This window comes from Ovis aries, chromosome 3 (genome assembly GCF_016772045.2).
Source record: "Ovis aries strain OAR_USU_Benz2616 breed Rambouillet chromosome 3, ARS-UI_Ramb_v3.0, whole genome shotgun sequence".
Taxonomy (NCBI): Eukaryota; Metazoa; Chordata; class Mammalia; order Artiodactyla; family Bovidae; genus Ovis; species Ovis aries.
Genome location: NC_056056.1, coordinates 202,858,442 through 202,882,704, shown reverse-complemented (window position 1 = coordinate 202,882,704; position 24,263 = coordinate 202,858,442). Strand labels below are relative to the sequence as shown.

The 24,263-nt window shown below is 42.3% G+C and overlaps 2 protein-coding genes across 3 annotated transcripts in view; one reads left to right on the top strand and one right to left on the bottom strand.

Annotated features, from left to right (window-relative positions):
• Positions 1 to 24,263, bottom strand: part of GPR19 (G protein-coupled receptor 19) — a 90,930-nt gene that overhangs the window by 9,468 nt on the left and 57,199 nt on the right. The gene's annotated exons all lie outside the window — the stretch shown is intronic.
• The window catches only part of CREBL2 (cAMP responsive element binding protein like 2), a 29,673-nt gene continuing 12,614 nt past the window's right edge, over positions 7,205 to 24,263 (top strand). For both annotated transcript variants that reach the window (XM_004006852.5, XM_060414220.1), the window contains exon 1: positions 7,205 to 7,488. In XM_004006852.5, coding sequence (XP_004006901.1) covers positions 7,474 to 7,488 — 15 coding nt within the window. In that variant the 5' untranslated portion in view covers positions 7,205 to 7,473. The remainder of the gene's footprint in view (positions 7,489 to 24,263) is intronic.

The following is a 24,263-nucleotide window of genomic DNA, read 5'->3' as shown; positions in this document are numbered from 1 at the left end:
GTAAGTCTGATAGGGCCACAGGGGTAAATTTGATTGCTTTTTTTTTTCCCCTTCTCTTAGAAATGGAGAAAACTGAAGCAAAATTTGGAGAAGTCACTTTGTAAAATAAGAGATGGGTCCCCTGCTGTCCTTCTGAAGTCACAGGTACCACAACCAAGCTTCCTTCTGGATTAGCCAGGATTCCAATCTTTTGTTCCTTAAAAATGCAAGACCTGGAAGAGGAGCCCTGTCAGATTTCCATTCAGCAAACAACTCAGAGTTTATTAAAACTTACACTGGAAACAACCTCAAAAGCGAACTTTGATGGAGGGTGTTTTTTTAAAAAAAAAGTTTCTAAGCAAAAATGCAGGCTGAGTTTTTTTGTTTTGTTTTTTACTTACTCTATCACAAGTGCCATGGTAAGTTTAAACATCTTCAGGTTTGAATCAGTAGAATAAAATGTGCTTGTCTTATGTGTGTCTGTTGGGTAAATCCTCAGGAGATTTGTGAAAGAAGGTACCTGGTCATTAACTGTTGGCTCTTCATCTGTCTCTGTCCTAACCTCCACAGGCATCCAGGGTCTACTTGGCTGCTCTTTCAAAGCTCAAAGCCATAGCACAGCAATCAGATCTACCCAGATCTCTCCCTTTCTTACAACGCCTATTCTTCAAAACTGTATACATATTCCTCTTTTCTCCCAAACCTAAACCTAATCGTTAGGTAGCAAGTATGAGACAAAAAAAAAAAAAAAAAAAAGCAGCAGCAGCACATTCATACTAAAGTGTCAATGACTAATAGTGATGCTTAGCAAGTCATCTCTTAGAAGGGGTAGCTTAAAGAGCTGCTTGTTGGCCAAATAAGTATATTTTCCATTTTTTTCTGCACACATGGGCACACTTTATTCTTTCCTGCCTGAGAGTTTTATAAGACTTAGTTATTTTCAGTAGAAACGGTAGCTGGGACGATACTGAGAAAAGTTGTTGAGTTGGAGGTGACAGTTTCAGTACGTTGGTGAAGGGGAAGAGGTAAGGGAAAGTTTGAGCAGGGAAGGTTTTGGTTCCTTGAGCTTCATTTTCTCTTCCTTATTTTTATGCTGATCAGAGCTTTTTTTCTTTCCTCATCAAGAGACTTTTTAGTCCTTCTTGGCCTTATTTCTTCTGCTCCTGCTAACAAGCTAGAAGCTGAATTATGTACTCATTCTGAAAATGTTCCTTTAGGCTCTTTCTTCTGGACTTTCTAGCCAGTGAAGAGAGTAAGTAGGTACTGTGCTGTATGCAAATGTAGGCATATTTGTCCGTGTGGGCAAAAGGGAGGGGGGCATTTCGCAAAATGCCTTTAGAACAAAACCAAACTTTTGAGATGGAATATTTTATAGCTTCATGACAATAAAGTCAAACTTTTCAGAAACAAAAAGCACAGAGGAATACTTATCTATAAAATACATTGGGGAAAAAGAAAACCACACACCAAACAAAACAGAGGACTAATACTTCAACAGTGAGTTCACCTCAAGCATTTCATGAATTTCACATGAACCACCCACTTTTTCTCTGTACCTCTGAAGAGTACCATATCAGCGGCAATAACACTCTGTTGTTCTAGTGCCAGATTTACATATCAACGTAGCCATGGCATTCCTGAGGGCAGAATATCGTACTGTTACCCTTGTTTGTGGTTTCTAAATAAGGTTAATTTTTGTTCCTTTACCCTCCTCATTTAATCTCATGCCACCCCCTGCCTCTCTTCAATCAGTGGTTTGTTTTTTTTTTCTTTGAATAGTTTTCCTCCTTTTCTTTCTGGGTTTCTGTATCATATTTGAGACTATCCACAAATTCACCATATAACTCTGCTGAGTTTTGAAAATCTTGATCACTCAGCCACAGACAAACAACTCTTTGAAAAGACAGGCCAGGAACAGAGAAGTAATGACGGGTCACTTCTAGGGTGACTCCAGGATACCTACTTCCCCAAATGTATGGTGTGTGTTAAGGTGGGTCAGAAGTTACCATGGTAGATTTTACAGCCACCTTTGCTTCTTTCTGGGCAGGTTTTGGTGTTCATTATTACTATTTCTAGATTGGAAATGGGTCTAGCACCAATTTGCATGCCACAATTGAATCAATCAATTTTTATTACCATTGACTGTTAGGAAAGGGCTGGAGAATTTTTAAATTCTTAGACTCATGTGTCAAGCTTAATGGAAAGCCAGTTGGAGGCCAACAAGCTATTTTAATGAGCTTCCTTTCTCTCTGACGTTCCCCAGGGGCTATGTGCCAAGCAGGCCCATGTGGCCCAGGGAGTAACAAGATCATCTTGACTCTGTTTGGACACCTGTGCTCTTTTAGCCAAGCAGTAATAGGAACAGGAGAAAGAGAGAGATGAGGGCATGGAAGGCATGCAGATCGAGTGGGAGTGGGTGTGTGCCATGGTGCTTAGGAATTCACTACAAGGAACTCCCCAGAAGCAACAGAGAAGATACGCCACAGGCCATCAGTGCCTCTATGTGGATTGTCTGATGGGCCTCCCTGATGGCTCAGATAGTAAAGAATCCGCTTGCAATGCAGGAGACCTAGGTTTGATCCCTGGGTTGGGAAGATCCCCTGGAGAACCCACTCCAGTATTCTGGCCTGGAAAATTCCATGGACTATACAGTCCATGGAGTCGCAAAAGAGTCGGACATGACTGAGTGACTTTCACTTTCACTTTTCTGAGAGTACATGAAAAAGTGTTGCAGTGTATGTGTGCTGGGGAGGGAGGGATGGGGAGGGCAGGGAGGAGAAAATTATATGCATGTTTTAAAGGAACTGCATGCTAAACAGGTTCCCTTTGAGAAGGCAATATAGGACAAAAAGATTGCAAAGCATGGATACAAAATATGCCCAGGACCCTGAGATTAGAGTCTTCATCTAAGCTTCCTCCCACTCCTAAATAAAAAGTGTTCGCTTCACTTTTCCTTTCCTCTGAATCAGCCTGATGCTTGGCTTTCCCCACCCACTCTGAACAACTTAACACAGAGACATTAAACTTGGTCTGTACCGTTCAGTGATTGTTCCTAGTCTCCTGTGTGTGTGTGACTTTCTCCTTGCTGGATTATAGACTCCTTGAGGATTAAAATGAACAGAAGCAAATAATTTCTTTTGTCCTTCCTCACCTCTTTGTTACAAATTCTGGGTATTTCTCAGCAAATGATTAACATTTTAACACAGCACTCCTTCATAACATCTTATTCCCTTTGTTGTTCAGTCGCTCAGTCATGTCCAACTCTTTGTGACCCCATGGACTGCAGCATGCCAGACTTCCCTGTCCCTTACCATCTCCCAGAGTTTGCCCATGTTCATGTCCACTGAATCAGTGATGCCATCCAACCATCTCATCCTCTGTCGCCCTCTTCTGCCTTCAGTCTTTCCTAGCATCAGGGTCTCTTCCAAATGAGTTGGCTGCTCACATTAGGTGGCCAAAGTATTATTCTCTTTACCAAGTCTTATCTTATGATACAATTCAGAGTTTTTTTAAAGATTTTTTTTGATGTGGACCTTTTTTTTCATCTTTATTTTTTTTAATTTATTTATTTTAAACTGAAGGATAATTACAGTATTGTGTTGGTTTCTGCCATACATTAACACAGATCAGCCATAGGTACACACGTCCGCTCTCTCTTGAGCCTCCTCCCACCTCCAACCCTATTCCACATTTCTAGGTTGTTACAGAGCCCCAGTTTGAGTTCCCTGCGTCCTAAGTCGCCTCAGTTGTGTTCGACTCTTTGCGACCCCATGAACTGTAGTCCACCAGGCTACAGACTCTGTCCACGGAATTCTCCAGCCAAGGATACTGGAGTGGGCTGCCATTTCCTTCTCCATGAGTTCCCTGAGTCATACAGCAAATTCCCGATGTGCACCACTGTTACTGAATTTATTACAATATTGCTCCTGTTTCAAGTTCTGGTGTTTTGGGCCTCAAGGCATGTGGGATCCTAGCTTCTCAAAGGACTGAACCACATCCCCTGCATTGGAAGGTGCAGTCTTAACCAATGGAGTGCCAGGGAAATCTCCTGAGATTTGTTTTTATAAATTAAGTTTTTAGTAAATAATTTAACATATTTCCATACTTTCTAAAGTGTGTTTACAGATTTTTAAAATTTAAAGTCCTATTCTAACTGTGTAATATTTCAAACATACAGAAATATGAAGGAAACAATACACCATACCTCCACCAAGAGATTTCATATATTTGTTCCATCTCTTTAAAAGCTGTATCTGGGGACTTCCCTGGTGGTCCAATGGCTAGAACTCCAAGCTCCCAATGCAGGGAGCCCAGGTTCAATCCCTGGTTGGGGAAATAGATCCCACATACTGCAACTAAGACCTGGCACAGCCAAAAAAAAAAAAAGTTAAATATTCAACTAACCACCCCAAGACCTTCTCCATCTAGTTCCTCTCTCCCTCCCTAGAGAATCTCCCTCCCTCTTCTGAATCTGGTGTACACACTATTTCCCTGGGAGTGTTCAAATTTCCACTACCTGGTTCAAAAGGTCTTTAGTCCTCCTTCCTGAGGGGCTGGCGACTGTCAGCAGGGATGCAGGGAGCGTGACAAAGGACTAATCTGGAAGAATGGCAGCTCCACTCCAAAAAGGGGGCTTAGCAGGGCAAGGGGGTAGCTGGGGACGAGGACTGAGGCCTTACTGGGCGCTGAAGAGGAGGCTAGAAGGAGGCACAAAGGGACTCAGACCAAAGGGGTAGTAGGTGAGGGAAGAGGAGAACCTGCAGGAGCACAGTCTTGCACTCCCCGAACTGTCAGAGAGGATGCGGCTGGAGTCTCTACCTGGAATATGGTCTGCAGGTGACAGACGACCCCTGGCTGGGCAGACCTCACCTCATAAGCCCATGGACTGCAGCACGCCAGGCAACCCCACGTCATGATCTGTTAGGTGACATTTACCTTTGAGGAACTGACCTGCTTTAGTTCCTCTAAAGTATTACATAGATTTGATGGAGATGATTCTGCTTTTCTATTTTTATTCTTCCTCAATTTGAAGTTGTCGGATAAAATAGAAGACACTTTCTCACAGACTTAGAGAAAGAACTTATGGTTACGGTGGGTGGGGGCGGGGGGGGGGGATAGTTAGGGAGCTGGGGGTGGACATGTACACACTGCTTTATTTAAAGTGGATAACAACAAAGACCTGCTGTAGAACACAGGGAATTCTGCTCAGTGTTCTGTGGCAGCCTGGATGGGAGGGGAGTGTGGAAGAGAATGGATACACGTATATGTACGGCTGCGTCCCTTTGCTGTGCATCTGAAACTAGTTCACATCACTGTTAATCAGCTACACTCCAATACAAAAGAAAAAGTTAAAAAAAAAAAAAGACACCCAGTTGAGTCTGACTTTCAGATAAGCAAAGAATACTTTTTTAAAGTAAAAGTGTGTCTCAAATATTGCATGGTCACACTTATACTAAACAGGTATTTATCTGAAATTCAGATGTGAGTGTCTTGTATATTTATTGCTAAATTTGGTAACTCTATCTCAATTTGAATACAGGAAAGACTTGGCAAAGCACTTAGTATGAGTCTGAAGAGAGAGTCAAAGGACTCTTCAGAACATTAATGAAGGCACCATTTTGGTCAAGTTCTCAATGGCCTAACACCGTTCAAAACAAGCCCACTGACTTTACTAAAAGTGGACAATGCCAAAACATTCCTCCTTATTTATTATTGAGATGAAATTCTCATACCATGATATTCACTTAAAGTATACAATTCAATAGTTTTTAGTATGGTCAGAGTTGTGCTGCTGTTGCTGCTGCTAAGTCGCTTCAGTCGTGTCAGATTCTGTGTGACCCCATAGACGGCAGCCCACCAGGCTCCCCTGTCCCTGGGATTCTCCAGGCAAGAACACTGGAGTGGGTTGCCATTTCCTTCTCCAATGCATGAAAGTGTAAAGTGAAAGTGAAGTCGCTCAGTCGTGTCAGACTCTTCGCGACCCCACGGACTGCAGCCTACCAGGCTCCTCCATCCATGGGAGTTTCCAGGCAAGAGTATTGGAGTGGGGTGCCATTGCCTTCTCCAAGTTGTGCAGCTATCACTAACTCAATTTTAGAACAGTTTCACCACCTCAAAAGAAACCCAAATACCCATCAATACGCCCCATTCCTGGCCTCCACACCCCACTTGCACTATATTCCCCAACCGTAGCCCCTGCCAACCACTCACCAACTTTTTGTTTTTTTAAAGGTACCCATTCTGAACAGTTCATTTAAATGGAATCCACCGTATGCGATCTTTTGTGTCTTCTTTTACTCTTAAGTGTATTTTCAAGGCTCATCCACATTGCAGCAGGTATCAGAACCTCATTCATCATGAGTAATATTCCTTTTTATATAAATACCAGGATGGGTCTATCAGTTCATCCACGTTGAACATTTGGGTTGTTTCCATTCGTTGACTACTATGAATAACGCTTCTAGGACTGAACATTACTGCGCAAGTTTTTGTGGGGACAATCAGTGTAATTTCTGGTGGAATTTTTGGCCGTACGGTTAGCGCCTCCCTGGTGGCTCAGAGGTTAAAGGGTCTGCTTCCAACGCGGGAGACCCGGGTTTAATCCCTGGGTTGGGAAGATCCCCTGGAGAAGGAAATGGCAACCCACTCCAGTTTTCTTGCCTGGAGAAGCCCATGGACTGAGGAGCCTGGAGGGCTGCAGTCCACGGGGTCACAAAGAGTCGGACACGACTGAGTGACTTTACTTACTTATGGTCTAACACTGGGAGGAACTGTCAAATGGTTTCTAGAAGCATCTACGATTTCACATTCTTTGTTGTTTTTTTTTGGGGGGGGGGGTGTTGTTTCTGAATTTTTAAAATAAACAATCTTCATGGTTTTCTCGGGGTCCGTGAAGAGGGCCTACTCCCAGGGACCGTCCTTCAGGGTTGCCTCTGCCAGGCCCCAACGGTCCCCACCCCGTCCCCAGGCCGCTGGAAACCACCGACCCAAACGTCTCCGAGCGCGCACTGTGGGAAACCTAGCTTCAGCTCCGCCCCCTCGGCGCTCCCCGGCAGAAAAACGGACGCCGCCTGGCTGAGGCTCTGTGGACATTGTAGTTTCCTTTCCAGTCCACCGCGCAGAGACCTCGGTGAGGGAAACTACAATCCCCAGAATGCCATGGTGCTACGGCAGCCGAGCGGGCCAATCCGCGCGACGCGCTCCAGCCCACCCTCCGGTCCGGGCTGCTCTCCAGGGCGTCTGTAAACACAGCCAGAGCCTGTCATGGAGGGGGAGGAGGAGGGGGCGGCGGCAGCGAAGGGAGGCGTTCTGGGCCGCCTCCAGGGTCCGCTCTGCCATTCCTGAACTGGTCCCTCGTCCCCGTGACTGTGGCATCAGGGAACCGAACTGTTAGGCGAGAGGAGGCGGTCAGAACCATATCCCCTTCTTCCCCCGGGGCGGGGCCGGGCCGGACCAGGCCGGCTGAGCCGGGGGAGGGCCGGCCTGTCTGCCGAGATGGATGACAGTAAGGTAAGTCCTGGGTTTTGCACGCTCCGCTGCCGCCGCCGCCTGCTTATCGCTAAGTGCCCGTCCCGCCGCTGAGCCTCAGCCTCGTAGTCCACCCAGCACCCAACAGACGTCTGCCTTAGACACCCCTGCGCCTCCAGCTATGACCCCAGGTATCCAGACAAGAATTGAGGGAACAGCGGGCTGCGTTCTTCCTACAAGGGCCCACTCGGGAAAGATCACACTCAGGGCGAGCTTGTTGGTCAGCTTTTCCAGGTGGTGCAGACCCTAGTGCTCCCGAGATAAGTGAAGAAACTACTGTGCTTTTTCTTTTTGCCTTCCGTTGCCCCCAACCAGCCTTTTTCCACATCGGAGACCTAAACTAGGGCACCCTGAACCGGCCCTGTTCCCCTAGACCATCCCCTTTTCTTCTCTCAGGCTCCCTTACTCAATGCCCCATTCATATAATCAGTTCACTCCCCCTCTGAGCTATTTTCCTGTGGTTGGTTGGAACACTCTGCTAATCTCCTGTTGCTATTCGTCCAAAACCTGGAATCTAACCTCTAGAAAGCCTTCTTCAAGAAAAGAAGCGAATTCCTTCTTGTGACTCTACCCCCACTCCCTCATCGCTTATCCTGGTCACTTATCCCTGCGACGTTAAGATAACAAACAATATTCATTATTGGTTAATTCATACAGTTTGTTTATAACCTTCCTGTCTTTCCACGTTAGTGTCATCTAGTTATGTGTCATGAAGATAGCCATGCTCAGTTAATTGATCATCAGCTTATCAATGTTTTAGAATGTTTCGAAAGTTGGCCTTTTTTTTTTTTTTTAAGGCATCAGACTCTAGAATTTGCCAGTTTTCAAAGCAGATACTCCTTCCCTCTGCTTTACTTTCCACCATCTCTGGCATGCTGCTTTTGAGAGCTTTTTCCTTTGGGTACCCTTTCCCCCTCCACCTAACCAGTAACACTTTGCTGCTATTAAGTTTTTGTTTCACACATCCTCAGAGAGGCTGAAAAAAATCTCCATCTTCTCTTGCTGCTTGTGTTATTCTCCATTATCTCCTCTTCCTATTCCCTTGGGAGGCTCTGAGGAAAGTGACAGCAGGGACAGCCCAGGGCACTGCTCTGGAAGTAGGACTCACCTCTAGGAACTTTTACTTGGAAAGGGGTAAAGCCCTCCTAATAGGAAGTGGGATTTCCAAGTAAGAAAGAGGGAGTTCTACAACTTTTCTAGAAAAATCAGAAGGTAATTTTCCATAACAGTCTTTGCTAGCTTGATCTTTCAGTGTCAGTTTTGAAATTAAATCCGAATACTGTATCCATTGTCTTTCCTAGATATGGCTGGCTGGGAAAGGATGCCAAATTAACATAGTCTTTAGTCTCCTTGGTTGGAGACTCTCATGGTATATCCTACAGAACTTTTGGTTGTTTCTTTTTCAAACCTTTGTAATATTTAATAACTTTCTCAAAGTCTTCAGTAATCTCAAATAAATTCAAGAACAAAAAAAACACAGGATTTTGAGTTATTTTACCTGCCTATAAAATCACATAGAACTTATTTCTAAAACAAGCAAGCTGTAGTGGAGGGTATGGTGTTATGGTTTTGCCTAAAAGAGTGAGGTTAAATTTTGTAAGTAGACTATTCATAACTATTCACAAGTAACTTCTTAGATGGTTCATAGGTAAGCAAAATGAATTCAGTTCTCATTCTTTACTAGTTCATTGTTTTTGTGACAGTATTTAGAAACCAGCAGTTTCTGTATTCTTTAATGATTTTGGAAAAGGAAATCCATTTCAGATGTCTGTGGATGGATATTGCTTCTGTGAATGCACTGCTTTCACTTTGAATACATGTCGAAGCTATGAATGAGTAATATTTAAATGCCATGTCCTGCAAGATTGGACTACTCTTTGAGGAGTCAGGCGGTATGAAACGGCCTTTTTAAAAGGCTCCCAATCCTGCCTTTCCCTGTGCTCTAATTGTTACAGTCCTGCAAAGTTGTATTGTTCTCCCAGTATATCCATACAGGCTCACACACACAACACATTTTCCCTCCCATTATGTATGGGTGATGGAGTCTCAGGTTCTGAAGGAAGCTGTATGGGGAAGCCGAGGGTTGGGGCTTGGAAGTGTGGTTGTGCCGGTGAGAGCATAAACGATGCCAAACCGACTAACAGAAAGGCCAGGGCAGCAGGATGGGGACAGAGGGGGCGGGGTCAGCAGTCAGAGAGAAGCAGTGTCTGAATAAACAGGCCAGGAAACAGAACGACGCTGTGACGACCTCTCTTTATAAAGATTCTGTATTCTGAGTTGTTTTCATCAGTGGTGATGAGTGAGTTTGCAAGAGCACTCCATGTTCTGCTGTCTGGTTTCCTGGAGTCAGAGGAGACAGATTGGAATGGCGGGTGCAGCTTTGCCTCCCAAGCGTCTAGCAATGTGCCTGGTACATTACATCATAGAGTGCTGGTTCACAAAGACTAAGCTGAATTGGAACAGAGAGGCATTAAGGAGACTGCTCGAGGTGTAGCTGGGATTTATTAATATTCATCAATGTGCTCTGCTGAGCCAGAGTATACAGACTACAGCAAACGGGAAAAAGAAAGCAAGAGACAGAGTGGGTATCTAAGACTGGGGGCTTGGGGAAGCGCTGAATAGCAGATCTCAAATTCTGATTGAGCAGATCTCTACTTAACCTAGTTGGGAAGGAAAAAAAAAATCTTGGCTGAGTTAACCTTTTTGAGCTTCTCTTTTATCTGTTAAATGGTCAGTGCCTTCTTCCCAGGCTTTGTTGAGGATCAGAGGTGATGCATATGAAGCATCAAGTACAGAGTAAACACGTACTAAGTAAGTAAAGTCACTCAGTCGTGTCCGACTCATTGTGACCCCGTGGACTGCAGCCACCAGGCTCCTCAGTCCGTGGGATTCTCCAGGCAAGAATACTGGAGTGGGTTGCCATTTCCTTCTCCAGGGGATCTTCCCGACCCAGGGATCTGGAATGGGTTGCCATTTCCTTCTCCAGGGGATCTTCCTGACCCAGGGATCGAACCCGAGTCTCCCACATTGGGGGCAGACGCTTTAACCTCTGAGCCACCAGGGAAGCCCTTACTAGGTACCCAGAAATGTTATCATTGTTATATTACCTGGCAGTGATGTCCTTGGTCTTTTGCACAGTACAGCAGGCGCCCGAGACGCTCACTGTAGTCACTAGGTGTGTGCTTTTTCATGCTCTTTGGAGCTGTGTTTCTCCCATACTACCCTCCTTTCTTAGCAATGCCCCCAAATGGGACAGGGACAATGGAATGGGACGTGAAATGGCCCTTACCTGTCAGATTGTGTGCGAATGGTAGTCTCTTGAGCCCACCTATGTGTCCACCACTGGAGAAAAGTGTTTCTTTTTATGAAAGCCTCTTCTCCCTAACCTGCTGCATTCAATTAAAGAAAATTGAAAGGAGTCATTTTCAGGGGCTTTGATCATAGAGAGTTCTTATTTCCAATTTTATATTTGACTTTCACGTTTATCAAATGAATGAGTGACTTGAAATACCCTAGATCAGCTGTGTTCCTGCCACAGACAAAGCTGGTAAAGATGACATTTCTGTATAGCCTAGCTATAATATATAATGCCCTATGTGATGTTTAGGGCATCAGTTTCCACTTGAGGGACTGGTGAGAGAGTCCCTCTCTTGCCTTAGTATACTCATATGAGCTGCTGTTCTCCTGCATACTTCCTTTCCACCTGAGCTCCACACAATTATCTTAAAATGCCTTATACCTTCCTTACCCCTTAGGTCTTTGTTCCATTCAGTTGTTCTGAGTAGTGCTGGTTCTCACAAAAATTTTTGCTTAGCCAAAAAATCTTTGTTACGTTCCCAGAACTCAGTTGGTAAGGAATCTGCCTGCAATGCAGGAAACCCAGTTTCAATCCCTGGGTCAGCAAGGTACTCTAGAGAAGGAAATGGCAACCTGCTCCAGTATTCTTGCTGGGAAAATCCTGTGGACAGAGGAGACTGGTAGGCTGCAGTCCATGGGGTCACAAGAGTCAGATACGACTTAGTGAATAAACCAAACCAGAGCTGTCCTTTGGCCCCTAAGGTCCCTCTTCTTGGCCCCTTAGCCATCCTTTGCTACAGCTGGAACTACCCTTCTTGGGCAGTGACAGAACTCAGACACTTTCTACCTTTTCTGTCCTCCTGCTCCATCCATGCTTTCAACAAGACCAAGGCTGAAGAGCCAGCTCCTTTGCCAAACTAGACAGTTCATTAACATTTTAAATGTGCCCCCTTTTCCTGTCTAGGTCCCGTGTACATTGGGGTACCTCTACAGATATCAGTTGAAATTGAAGTTTAAATAGCCTTATTCAGAATGTTTTGTGCTTTAAGGTTTTCCCAAAAGTTTGTTCATTTATTCATTTCTCCATTCCTCATCAGACATTTGTTGGACACCTAATATGTACGAGACATTGTGCTAGACAGTAGAGATACAGAGATGAGTAAGAGTTTATAATTATTCTCAGGAGTTGATGTTCCAGTGGCCTAGATAGACATACAGAGAAATAACTACCGCGTGGTGAGGTGAGAAATGAGGGCAGTGACAGCAAAGTGCTTTGGGGGCACCAAGAATGGGTGCCTATCTGGGTGTGCCAGACACGGGTTCACACAGTAGGCATGAATCTGTCAAGAAGAATAGAAGTGCCCAGAAAATGGGAAAGAGGGCATATCCTGTACTAAAGCATATTTCACTGGAAAGTAAGTATTTTGGTACAAGCTGGAGCAGGAGTTGGGAGATTTTCTGTAAAGGACCAGATTGTAAATACCTGTGGGCTCTGTGATCGCTGTTGTAATTACTCAACTCTGCCATTGAAACCTGAAAGCAGCCATAGGCGGAACATAATGAATGTGTGTGGCCGTGTTCTGATAAAACTTTATTTCCCAGAACAGGCAGTTGCTGACTTTAGCTGGCCAGCTGGGCTGAAGTTTGCTGATCCCTGAGTGGAGCATAAGGCACAAGTAGAGATGTGGGCAGAGACAAGGATGGAAAGATAACCAGGAGCCCGATCAGGATTTGCTTGGCAAGTTAAGCTAAGAAATTTGGGAAATCTGATTTCCACCACTTTCAAGCTGTTATGATTTTGGACAGATTACTGTTTTTTAAATTGAAGTATAGTTGATTTACAATAGTGCATTAGTTTCAGGTATACAGCAAAGTGATTCAGCTATATATATTTTTTCAGAGTATTTTCCATTATAGGTTATTACAAGATATTGCATATGGTTCCCTGTGCTATACAGCAAATCCTTGTTGCTTATCTATTTTAATCCACCTGCAATGCAGGAGACCCTGTTTCCATTACTAGGTCAGGAAGATCCGCTGGAGAAGGGATAGGCTACCCACTCCAGTATTCCTGGGCTTCCCTGGTGGCTCAGATGGTAAAGAATCAGATGGCCTGCAATGTGGGAGACATGAGTTTGATCCCTGGGTTGGGAAGATCCTCTGAAGGAGGGCATGGCAACCCACTCTAGTATTCTTGCCTGGAGAATCCCCATGGACAGAGGAGCCTGGTGGGCTACAGTCCATGGGGTTACAAAGAGCTGGACATGACTGAGCAGCTAAACACAATGTGTGTCTGTTAATCCCATAGTCCTAATTTATCCCTACCCACCTCCCTTTTCCCTTTGGTAATCATAAGTTTGTTTTCTGTCAGTGAGTCTGTGTTTGTTTGTTTGTTTTTTGTATATAGGCTAATTGGTCTTATTTTTTAGATTCTACATTAAGTAATATCATATAATACTTGTCTTTCTCTGACTTACTTCACTAAGTATAATATTCTCTAGGTCTATCCATGTTGCTGCAAATGGCAATATTTCTTTCTTTTTTATAACTGAGTAATATTCCATTATATATACATACTATATATATATATATATATATAACACACACATATATTCCATTATATATACATACTATATATATATATATATATATAACACACACATATATTCCATTATATATACATATACACACACGCACACTATATCTTCTTAAACCAATAGTCTGTTGAGGGACACTTGAGTTATTTCCATGTCTTGGTTATGGACTTTCATAGTGCTGCTATGATCATTGGGATGCATGTATCTTTTTGAGTTAGAGTTTTCCTCTTTTCTGAATATATACCCAGAAATGGGGTTGCCAGATCATATGGTAGCTCTACTTTTGTTTTTTTAAGGAACTGCCATACTATTTTCCATAGTAACTGTACCAATTTACCTTCCCACCAACAGTGTGAGAGGGTTCCCTTTTTTCCTACACCCTCTCCAGTATTTATTACTTGTAGACATTTTGATGATAGCCATTCTGCCAGGTGTGAGGTAAACACCTCATTGTGGTTTTGATTTGCATTTCTCTAACAATTAGCAATGTTGAGCATCTTTTCATGTGCCTGTTGGCTATCTATGTGTCCTTTAGGTCTTCAGCCCATTTATTGTTTACCTTTTGATATTGAGTTATGTGAACTGTTTGTATATTTTGGATAGTAACCCCTTGTCATTTACATTGTTAACAAGTATTTTCTCCCATTCTGAAGGTTGTCTTTTTTTTTTGGTTTCCTTTGCTGTGCAAAAGCTCCAAAGTTTGATTAGTGCCGTTTGTTTATTTTTTCTGTTATTTTGGGAGACTTTTGCCTTGGGAGACTGATCAATGAAAATATGGCTATGATTTATGTTGAACAGATTATCAGAACTGAATTTCTTTACCTTTAAGATAGATGTGTTAACCTTATTGAGTTAGTGTAAGAATTAAATGTACATGTATTAGAAAAAAAAAAAAAAGCATGGTTCATAAGGGGTTCAAAATAAATGCTTGTTCTGTGTGACTCCTCCTCACCAGCTTGGTTACACTGCTTACAAGAAAGACTTGAGCTAAAGACGATGCTAGAGACTGTTAGAATATAGGTGTATGCAGCGTGCATAAAATCCTTGAAGGATGAAGAAGGTAGACAGAGAGAGCTGAAAAGACAGAACCCTGGCCGACTCTAAAATGATCAGAAGAGGTGGAGGAGTAGGATTCAACAAAATAAACTGAAAAGAAGCAGTTGGTGATATAGGAGATCCACACACACACACAAAAAAGGGGGTTATTATTCCATCTAAAGGAAGTAGGGAAAAAGTATCCACTGAATTTCAAAAACAGGAGGTGGCTTTTGAACCTAGCAAGAGAAGCTTCAACAGAGTTATGGCGCTGAAGCTGAAATGTAGTGGTTGAGGAACAGTGGGTGGGAAGGAGGCAAAGAGAGTTGAATGCAGTGTGCAGGCCGACTCAGACGCACTGTAGGTTCACTTACAGACTACTGCAGTGCAGCGAATACCACGGTAAAGCAAGCCTCGGGGATTTTTTGGTTTCCCAATGAGAATAAAGGTTATGTCTATACTAGATGGTAGTCTGTTAAGTATACAATAGCATGATCTCTTTAAAAAAAAAAAAGTACATCATTGCTCAAAAATGCTAACCATCATCTGACAATGCCGAGTTGCCATAAACCTTCAATTTGTAAAAAAAAAAAAAAAAAAAAGGAGTAAAGTGAAGCACAATGAAATGAGATATGCCTGCAGACCACTGTTACTGAGTCAGTCTATAATAGTTTCGGGGCTTGCTAAAATATATGTATAATCGTATTACATTTAAGGGGAGGGGAGGATTAAGGGTTAGGCTAGGAGAGGCAGGGGTGAACACTCAGTCACAAATGCCTGCTTTATCTTGTTACTCCTTCGTTGACTAGAAAACCTGGCAGAGAGGTTAGCAGCAGGAAGATGGGATTAGACTTTCTCTCTTTCTGAAGAGCTGGTAAATAAAAGAGAAAAAGCCTGAACAACAGCTGTGAAGGAAGTTAAAGGAGCCTTAACCCCAAATGAAAGTGTAGCTGCTTGTTTTTTTTCTTTAAAGTGGTAAAGCACAGTGGCTGGCCACAGTCATATCTGTCTTATTTTTCTTTAATCGATGGCAGATAAGGTTTCACTTTATGTTTTCAAAAGAAAAGTGAAACAGGCTTTCCTGCTGTTTCCTTCTTAGCTGGGGCTGATGATACCACTTCATGTAAATACAGTAGTTCTTATACACTTAACAGCTTGATACTTTTATGAGTTGCCTTAAGAGTTAGAGCATGAGGATGGAAATAAGTGAAAGAGGGGTGGTAAAATAATAAGAGTTATTGATTGGTTTTTCAGATTTTATATCCCTTATGAGAGAGGTTTGGTTTTCTTTTTTCTCTTTTTTTAAAAAAATTTTTACAACTTTTATAAGCTGGCGGTAGTGGTGGTCATAGTAATACCAACTTAAATTAAATTGCAAAATATTGTTAATTTTTCTTTGCATTTATTCATTCAGTCATCAGTCTTTGAATAAATGTCTGGCTCCGGGCCAGATGCAGTGGGGACTGGAGAAGAAATAGAGAGCACAGCTTCTCTGCCCAAGGTGCTCACATCGCTTGAAGGCGACAGAACTTAAATCTGTGAGGCCACTATAACATACAACTCAGTGTGATATTGACTGTATGTTCCAGAAATATGGAGAAGAAAAGTAACGTATGGACAGAGGTGATTGTCAGCAAGAGCTTTGCAGAAAGAGGGCCAGGGCTGACTATAACCAAAGAAAGCTTAGTATTTGCTGGTTTGGATGGTGGGGTGGGGGTGGGCGGTGTGAAGAGGGAACATTTAGAGAATTGGTGAAGACAAGTAGGAATGCAGGGGGCAGGGTGAGGTCCCTAGGGACACTGGCATGACTTGCTGGGGTAAATGAAAGAGAAAAATGGCTTGGTGAGTGGGAGCCTGGGTGTAGTATGCTGAAGAATGGCCTCTACAAAGATATATCCATGTGCTAACCCCTGAAACCTGTGGATATCACCTTATATGGATAAAGAGGGAATACTACATGGCCCCAAATGTGATTTAGTTAAGGATTTGAGAGGATGAGTTTACCTTGGATTCTCTGAGTGAGCTGTATATCCAGTGATAAATGTCCTCCTAAGACTGAGGCCAAGGGAGATTTGAGAGACAAATGAGGAGGCAGTGTGACCGCAGAGGCAGTGATTGGACCAATGTGGCTGCAGATGAGGGAATGCTCACGGCCAGCAGCGGCTCCTGCAAGCGGCAAAGGATGACTTCTCCCCTAGGGCCTCTAGAGGGAGTGCAGTCCTACCGGGAACAGAGAGAATACATGTCTGTTGTTTTCAGCCACCAAGTTTGTGGTAATTGTTACAGCAGCCACAGGAAACTGGATTTGGTGACCTAGTAAGCAGAGCTGAGCCAGAGGTCTTCTCTTGAGCTGCAAAGAGACACAGCCTCAGTTCAGTTCAGTCGCTCAGTCGTGTCCGACTCTTTGTGACCCCATGAACAGCAGCACACCAGGCCTTCCTGTCTATCACCAACTGCTGGAGTCCACCTAAACCCATGTCCATTGAGTCGGTGATGCTATCTAACCATCTCGTCCTCTGTCGGCCCCTTCTCCTCCTGCTTTCAATCTTTCCCAACATCAGGGTCTTTTCAGATGAGTCACCTCTTCACATCAGGTGGCCAAAGTATTGGAGTTTCAGCTTCAACATCAGTCCTTCCAATGAACACCCAGGACTGATCTCCTTTAGCATGGACTGGTTGGATCTCCTTGCAGTCCAAGGGACTCTCAAGAGTCTTCTCCAACACCACACTTCAAAAGCATCAATTCTTTGGCGCTTAGCTTTCTTTATAGTCCAACTCTTACATCCATACATGACTACTGGAGAAACCATAGCCTTGACTAGACGGACCTTTGTTGACAAAGTAATGTCTCTGCTTTTGAATATGCTGTCTAGATTGGTCATAACTTTCCTTCCAAGGAGTAAGCGTCTTTTAATTTCATGGCTGCAGTCACCATCTACAGTGATTTTGGAGCCCCCAAAAATAAAGTCTGACGCTGTTTCTACTGTTTCCCCATCTATTCGTGATGAAGTGATGGGACCAGATGCCATGATCTTAGTTTTTCTTACTGTTAAGCTTTAAGCCAACTTTTTCACTCTCTTCTTTCACTTTCATCAAGAGGCTCTTTAGTTCCTCTTCAGTTTCTGCCATAATGGTGGTGTCATCTGCATATCTGAGGTTATTGATATTTCTCCCAGCAGTCTTGATTCCAGCTTGTGCTTTATCCAGCCCAGCGCGTCTCATGATATACTCTGCATATAAGTTAAATAAGCAGGGTGACAATATACAGCCTTGATGTACTCCTTTTCCTATTTGGAACCAGTCTGTTCCATGTCCAGTTCTAACTGTTACTTCCTGACTTGCATACAGGTTTCTCAAGAGGCAGGTCAGGTGGTCTGGTATTCCCATCTCTTCCAGAATTTTCTACAGTTTATTGTGATCCACACACGTCAAAGGCTTTGGCATAGTCAATAAAGCAGAAATAGATGTTCTTCTGGAACTCTCTTGCTTTTTCGATGATCCAGGGAATGTTGGCAATTTGATCTCTGGTTCCTCTGCCTTTTCTAAAACCAGCTTGAACATCAGGAAGTTCACAGTTCACGTATTGCTGAAGCCTGGCTTGGAGAACTTTGAGCGTTACTCTACTACTGTGTGAGATGAATGCAGTTGTGCGGTAGTTTGAGCATTCTTTGGCATTGCCTTTCTTTGGGATTGGAATGAAAACTGACCTTTTCCAGTCCTGTGGCCACTGCTGAGTTTTCCACATTTGCTGACATATGAGTGCAGCACTTTCACAGCATCCTCTTTTAGGATTTGAAATAGCTCAACTGGAATTCCATCACCTCCACTAACTTTGTTTGTAGTGATACTTCCTAAGGCCCACTTGACTTCACATCCCAGGATGTCTGGCTCTAGGTGAGTGATCACTCTGTCATGATTATCTGGGTGGTGAAGATCTAGGGGCCCTTAAAGTTTATTCATTCTGTGATGATCAGGTATTAGTTTTTCACAATAAAGAAAAACACACTAAAGTTATTTTAATAAGCGGAAAAGAAAAGTTAATTTGGAAGTTCTTTGTAAGCTAGATTAACCGAGGAAGTTAAGGACAGACATGGAGACATGGGAGAGAGACCTGCCAGGAACCTGTGGGAATAGTCTGTAAGTAGGGCAGTGATGTAGGAGGAATAGAAAAGAACTAAACCAAGGACTTTGTAAAGGAGAGAATTGGCATGACTTCAGTGAGTGGGCATGGAGAGTTGAGGGAAATTTCAAAGAAGCATAAAGTGAAAACATTTGTTAGTTAACCTCCTCACCACTGCCCCCCATCAAGTGACTAGTGAGTTGGATTAAATGAATCCAGTCATTAAATGAGTGACTATTTAGCATTAATATAGCAGTGCACATAAAGCATCTGTCAGCTGTATAGTCTCTTCAGGAAATTATGTGTTCAGGTTAGTGAGTCCTACCTGGGAATCCAGAAGGGCAATAGTCATGCTTGATGATAGTCATCTTGTGACAAGCTGCTATGATGCTAATCAGGAGACTTGGGTTCTAGGCTCTGCTCTGATGTTGAAAATCTTTGAACTAAAATTAGGTCATCCATGCAATGGAGCAAGATAGAAAGCCCAGAAATAAACCCATGCACCTATGGGTACCTTATATTTGACAAAGGAGGCAAGAATATACAATGGGGCAAAGACAACCTCTTCAATAAATGGTGCTGGGAAAACTAGAGAGCTACATGTAAAAGAATGAAATTAGAACACTTCCTAACACAATACACAAAGATAAACTCAAAATGGATTAAAGACCTAAATGTAAGACCAGAAACTATAAAACTCTTAGAAGAAAACATAGGCAGAACACTAGATGACATAAAGCAAGATCCTCTATGACCCATCTCCTAGAGTAATGGAAATAAAAAGTGAACAAGTAGGACCTGATTAAACTTAAAAAGTTTTTGCACAGCAAAGGAAACTATAGGCAAGGTGGAAGGACAACCCTCAGAATGGGAGAAAATAATAGCAAATGAAACAACTGACAAAGGATTAATTTCCAAAATATATAAGCAGCTCTTAAAACTCAACACCAGAAAAACAAACAACCCAGTCAAAAAGTGGGGAAAAGACCTAGACAGACATTTCTCCAAAGAAGACATACAGATGGCTAACAAACACATGAAAAGATGCTCAGGATTGTTCATTATTAGAAAAATGCAAATCAAAACTACAATGAAATATTACCTCACACCGGTCAGAATGACCATCGTCAAAAAGTCTACAAACGGTAAATGCTGGAGAGAGTGTGGAGAAAAGGGAACGCTCTTGCATGGGAATGTAAATTGATACAGCCACTATGAAAGACTGTATGCTGCTGCTGCTGCTGCTAAGTCGCTTCAGTCGTGTCCGACTCCGTGCGACCACATAGACAGCAGCCCACCAGGCTCCCCCGTCCCTGGGATTCCCCAAGCAAGAACACTGGAGTGGGTTGCCATTTCCTTCTCCAATGCATGAAAGTGAAAAGTGAAAGTGAAGTTGCTCAGTCGTGTCCAACTCTTAGTGACTCCATGGACTGCAGCCCACCAGCCTCCTCCGTCCATGGGATTTTCCAGGCAAGAGTACTGGAGTGGGTTGCCATTTCCTTCTCCGGACAGACAGTATGGAGATTCTTTAAAAAACTAGGAATAAAACCACCATATGACCCAGCAATCCCACTCCTAGGCATATACTCTGAGGAAACCAAAATTGAAAAAGACACATGTATCCCATTGTTCACTGAAGCACTGTTTACAATAGCTAGAACATGAAAGCAACCTAGATGTCCATCAGCAGGTGAATGGATAAAGAAGTTGTGGTATATATACACAATGGGATATTTCTCAGCCATAAAAGGGAACACCTTTGAGTCAGTTCTAATGAGGTGAGTGAACCTAGAACCTATTATACAGAGTGAAGCGAGTCAGAGAAAGTTAAATATCGTATTCTAACGCATATATATGGAATAGAAAAGTGGTACTGAAGAATTTACTTACAGGGCAGCAATGGACAGACAGACATAGAGAATAGACTTATGGACATGCGGAGAGGGGAGGAGAGGGTGAGATGTGTGGGAAGAGTAACATGGAAGCTTACAATACCATATGTAAAACAGATAGCCAACGGGAATTTGCTGTATGGCTAAGAAACTCAAACAGGGGCTCTGTATCAGCCTCGAGGGGTGGGATGGGGAGGGAGATGGGAGGGAGGTTCAAAAGGGAGAGGATATATGTGTACCTATGGCTGATCAGGTTGAGGTTGCCAGAAAACAACAAAGTTCTGTAAAGCAATTATCCTTCAACAAAAAATAAAAAAAATTAGGTCATCCATGAAATAAAGAGATCACCGTGCGTGTTGTGTGTGTGCCTGCGTGCGCTCGCACATGCACGCGTGCACGCGCATCTCCTTACCAGCAGCACCTCTGTGTATTCTGATATGCTGCCCTTTATAATGTTATTACATGTCTGCTGCATTTCACGAGTCAAAATACATTAAAGGTAAGGACCCTATGGTCTTGTATTAACATTTCTAGGGTTTAACAGTGTTTGGGGCAAAATGAGTGCTCAATAAATGGTTATTGAATAATAAAGAAATGAATTTCCCCCTCCTTACCTGAAAAAGGTGAGGAGAACAGTCTTCCCCTCCAGGGGTGAGAAATAATGTGAGCTGCCAGGTAGAGGGTTAGGGTTAGGGCTTGTCAGCAGAGAGAATGAGTGCTGTCTCCCTGCACACCCTGAGCTGGCTCTGAATTTGTCTTTGTTGTTTGTTCTGAAAACACTGAAAGTAAAATGATACAAAAATCTTTGGAATAGGACTTCCTCTGGACACTGGAGTCTTCCTCTTTTGAAGAAGCCCCTGAAGAACTTGCACCTAAATCACGCCTCCTTTTTCCACGGAAATTAAACCCACTGACTGGAGAGCCGGTGGCATCAGGCCCTCCCTCTTGCCTAAATGCAGTAGTTTTATCTTATTTTTCAGCCTTTTTAAACTCATAAATTAGGAGCTTTATGCTCAAACCCTCCATCCCCATCATGTTTTTTTTCCTCCTCATCTGCTTGTATCTCTGTGGCACCTTCCTTTTTCCTTTGCTGCTATTTTCTGTTCTCTAAGGTTCATGTCATTTTTAAAAATAGCCTGTACTATAAAATTCATCCTTTACAAGTATACAATTTTGTGATTTTTTTTTAGTGTATTCAGAGTTTGCAGCAATCACCACTGTCTATTGATAACTCTAGAACATTTTCATCACCCCCAAAGAACCCCTTATAAATAAACTGAGGTATATCCATATAATGGAGTGTTACTCATTATTTAGTGATTAAAAAGAAACACATTATTAAGCTCCAAAAAGGTGTGAAGGAACTTAAATGCATATTGCTAAGTGAAAGAAGCCAGTTTGAATAAGGTTACATACGACATACTATATGACTGTACTACATGACATTCTGGAAAAGGCAAAACTTTAGATAATAACAAAAGTCAGTGCTTGCCAAGGTTTCAGGGCAAGGAGGGAGGAATAGGTAGAGTGCAGGAGATTTTTCAGGCAGTGGAAATATTCTGTATGATATTGCAATGGCAGATACATGACGTGATGCATTTGTCAGAACCCACAGAATTATACAACTCAGAGAGTGAACTCTTAAGTAAACTATGGACTTTACTTATTAATACATGCTAACATGAGGCTCATCAGTTGTAACAAATGCACCATGCTAATGCAGGATGTTAATAGAGGAAACTGTGTGGGCAGAGAGAGAGAGGATATATAGGAACTCTCTGTCCTTTGCTGACTTTTCTTATAAACCTAAAACAGATCTTAAAAACAATCTATTCATTTAAAAAACAAACAAAAAGCCCTTTAGCAGTCACTCGCTATTCTCTCCCTCCCCTTCTCAGCCTTAAGCAACCACTGACCCATTGCCTGTTCTAGACAGTCTGTATAAATGGAATCATACACCCTTTTGTATTTCCACTTCTTTCTCTTGGCATGTTTTCAAGGTTCAGTCATGTTTTACCGTGTATCAGTACTTCATTCCCTTGTATGGCTGAACAATGTTCCACTGTTTGGATCCACTGCATTTTGTTACCATTCATCAACCTTTGCACATTTGGTTGGTTTCCATTTTTTACCCTCATGAATAATGGTGCCCTGAGCATCTGTGTACAATTTCTTATGTGGATGTATGTTTTCATTTCTTTTGGAGATATAACAAGACATAGAATTGCTGAGTCATACGGTAATTCTGTGTTTAATATTTTGGAGGAACTGGCAAACTGTTTTCCAAAGTGGCCACCATTTTACATTCCCATTAACCATGTAGGACAGTTCCTTTTTTCCACATCTATACCAATACTTGTTCTTGGCTATCTTTTTGATTACGCAGTGGCAGCAGCTATCCTAGTGGCTTTAAAGAGGTATCTCATGATTTTGATTCATATTTCCCTAATGACATTAAGCATTTTTTCATATGTTTATTAGCATATATCTTTGGAGAACTGTCTGTTCAAATATTTTGCCCACATTCTAATTGGGCTTCGCTTGTAGCTCAGCTGGTAAAGAATCTGCCCGCAATGCCAGAGACCTGGGTTCGATCCCTGGATTGGGAAGATCTCCTGGAGAAGGGAAAGGCTATCCACTCCAGTATTCTGGCCTGGAGAATTCCATGGACTGTATAGTCCATGGGGTCGCAAAGAGTTGGACACGACTGAGTGACTTTCACTTCACTTCACTAATTGGATTATTTATCTTTTTATTGTTGAGTGTGAGTGTTATATTCCGAGTATGTCTCTTACATGTGATTTACAGTTCTTTCCCATTGATCTGTATGTCTGTCCTTGTGCCAGTACCACACTATCTTGATTCCTATTGTTTTCTAATAAGTTTCGAAATCAGAAAGTGGGAGTCCTCTGCCTTTGTTCTTTTAAAAGATTGCTTTGGCTATTTTGGGTCCATTGTGTTTCTGTATGAAGTTTAGGATTATCTTGTCAATTTATGCAAAAAGTCAGCTGAAATTTTGATAGAAATTGTGTTGAATCTGTAGCTCAGTTTGGGGAGTACTCATTTTAATGGTATTAAGTCTACCAATCCATTAACATGGAATGTCTTTTTATTATATCTTATTTAATTTCTTACAATGATTTTTGAGGTTTTCAGTATATGTCTTGCAGTTCTTTTATTAAATTTATTCCTAAATATTTTATTATTTTTGATACTATTCTAAATGGGATATTTCCATAATTTCATTTGCAGCTTGTTCATTGTGTGTAGAAACACAGCTGATATTTTATATTGATCTTGTATCTTGCAACCTTGTTCAACTCATGAGTTCTAATAGTTTTTTTGCAGATTCCTTAGAATTTTCTGTATATAAGATCATATCATCCTCAAATAGAAATAATTTTATTTTCCTTTATAATCTGAATGCCTTCTTTCTTTTTCTTGATTGCTGTGGCTAGAACCTCCAACACAATGTTGAATAGAAGTGACTGGGGAGGACAGAATCCTTGTTTTGTTTCTGATCTTTGGAGAAAGAATTCAGTCTTTCACCTTTACATGATGTTTGCTGTGGGTGTTTGTTTCATAGATGCCCTTTACTAGGTTGAAGTTCCCTTCTATTCCTAGTTTTTTGAAGGTTTGTTTTTTAAAATAATACAAGGGTGTTGTATTTGTCAAGTGCTTTTACTGAGTCTGTTGAGATGAACATGTAATTTTTGTCTTTTCTCCTATTGATATGGTATATTACACTAATTCATTTTTAGTTGTTAAACCAACCTTTATTCCTGGAATAAATCACCCAGTTATGGGATATAATCC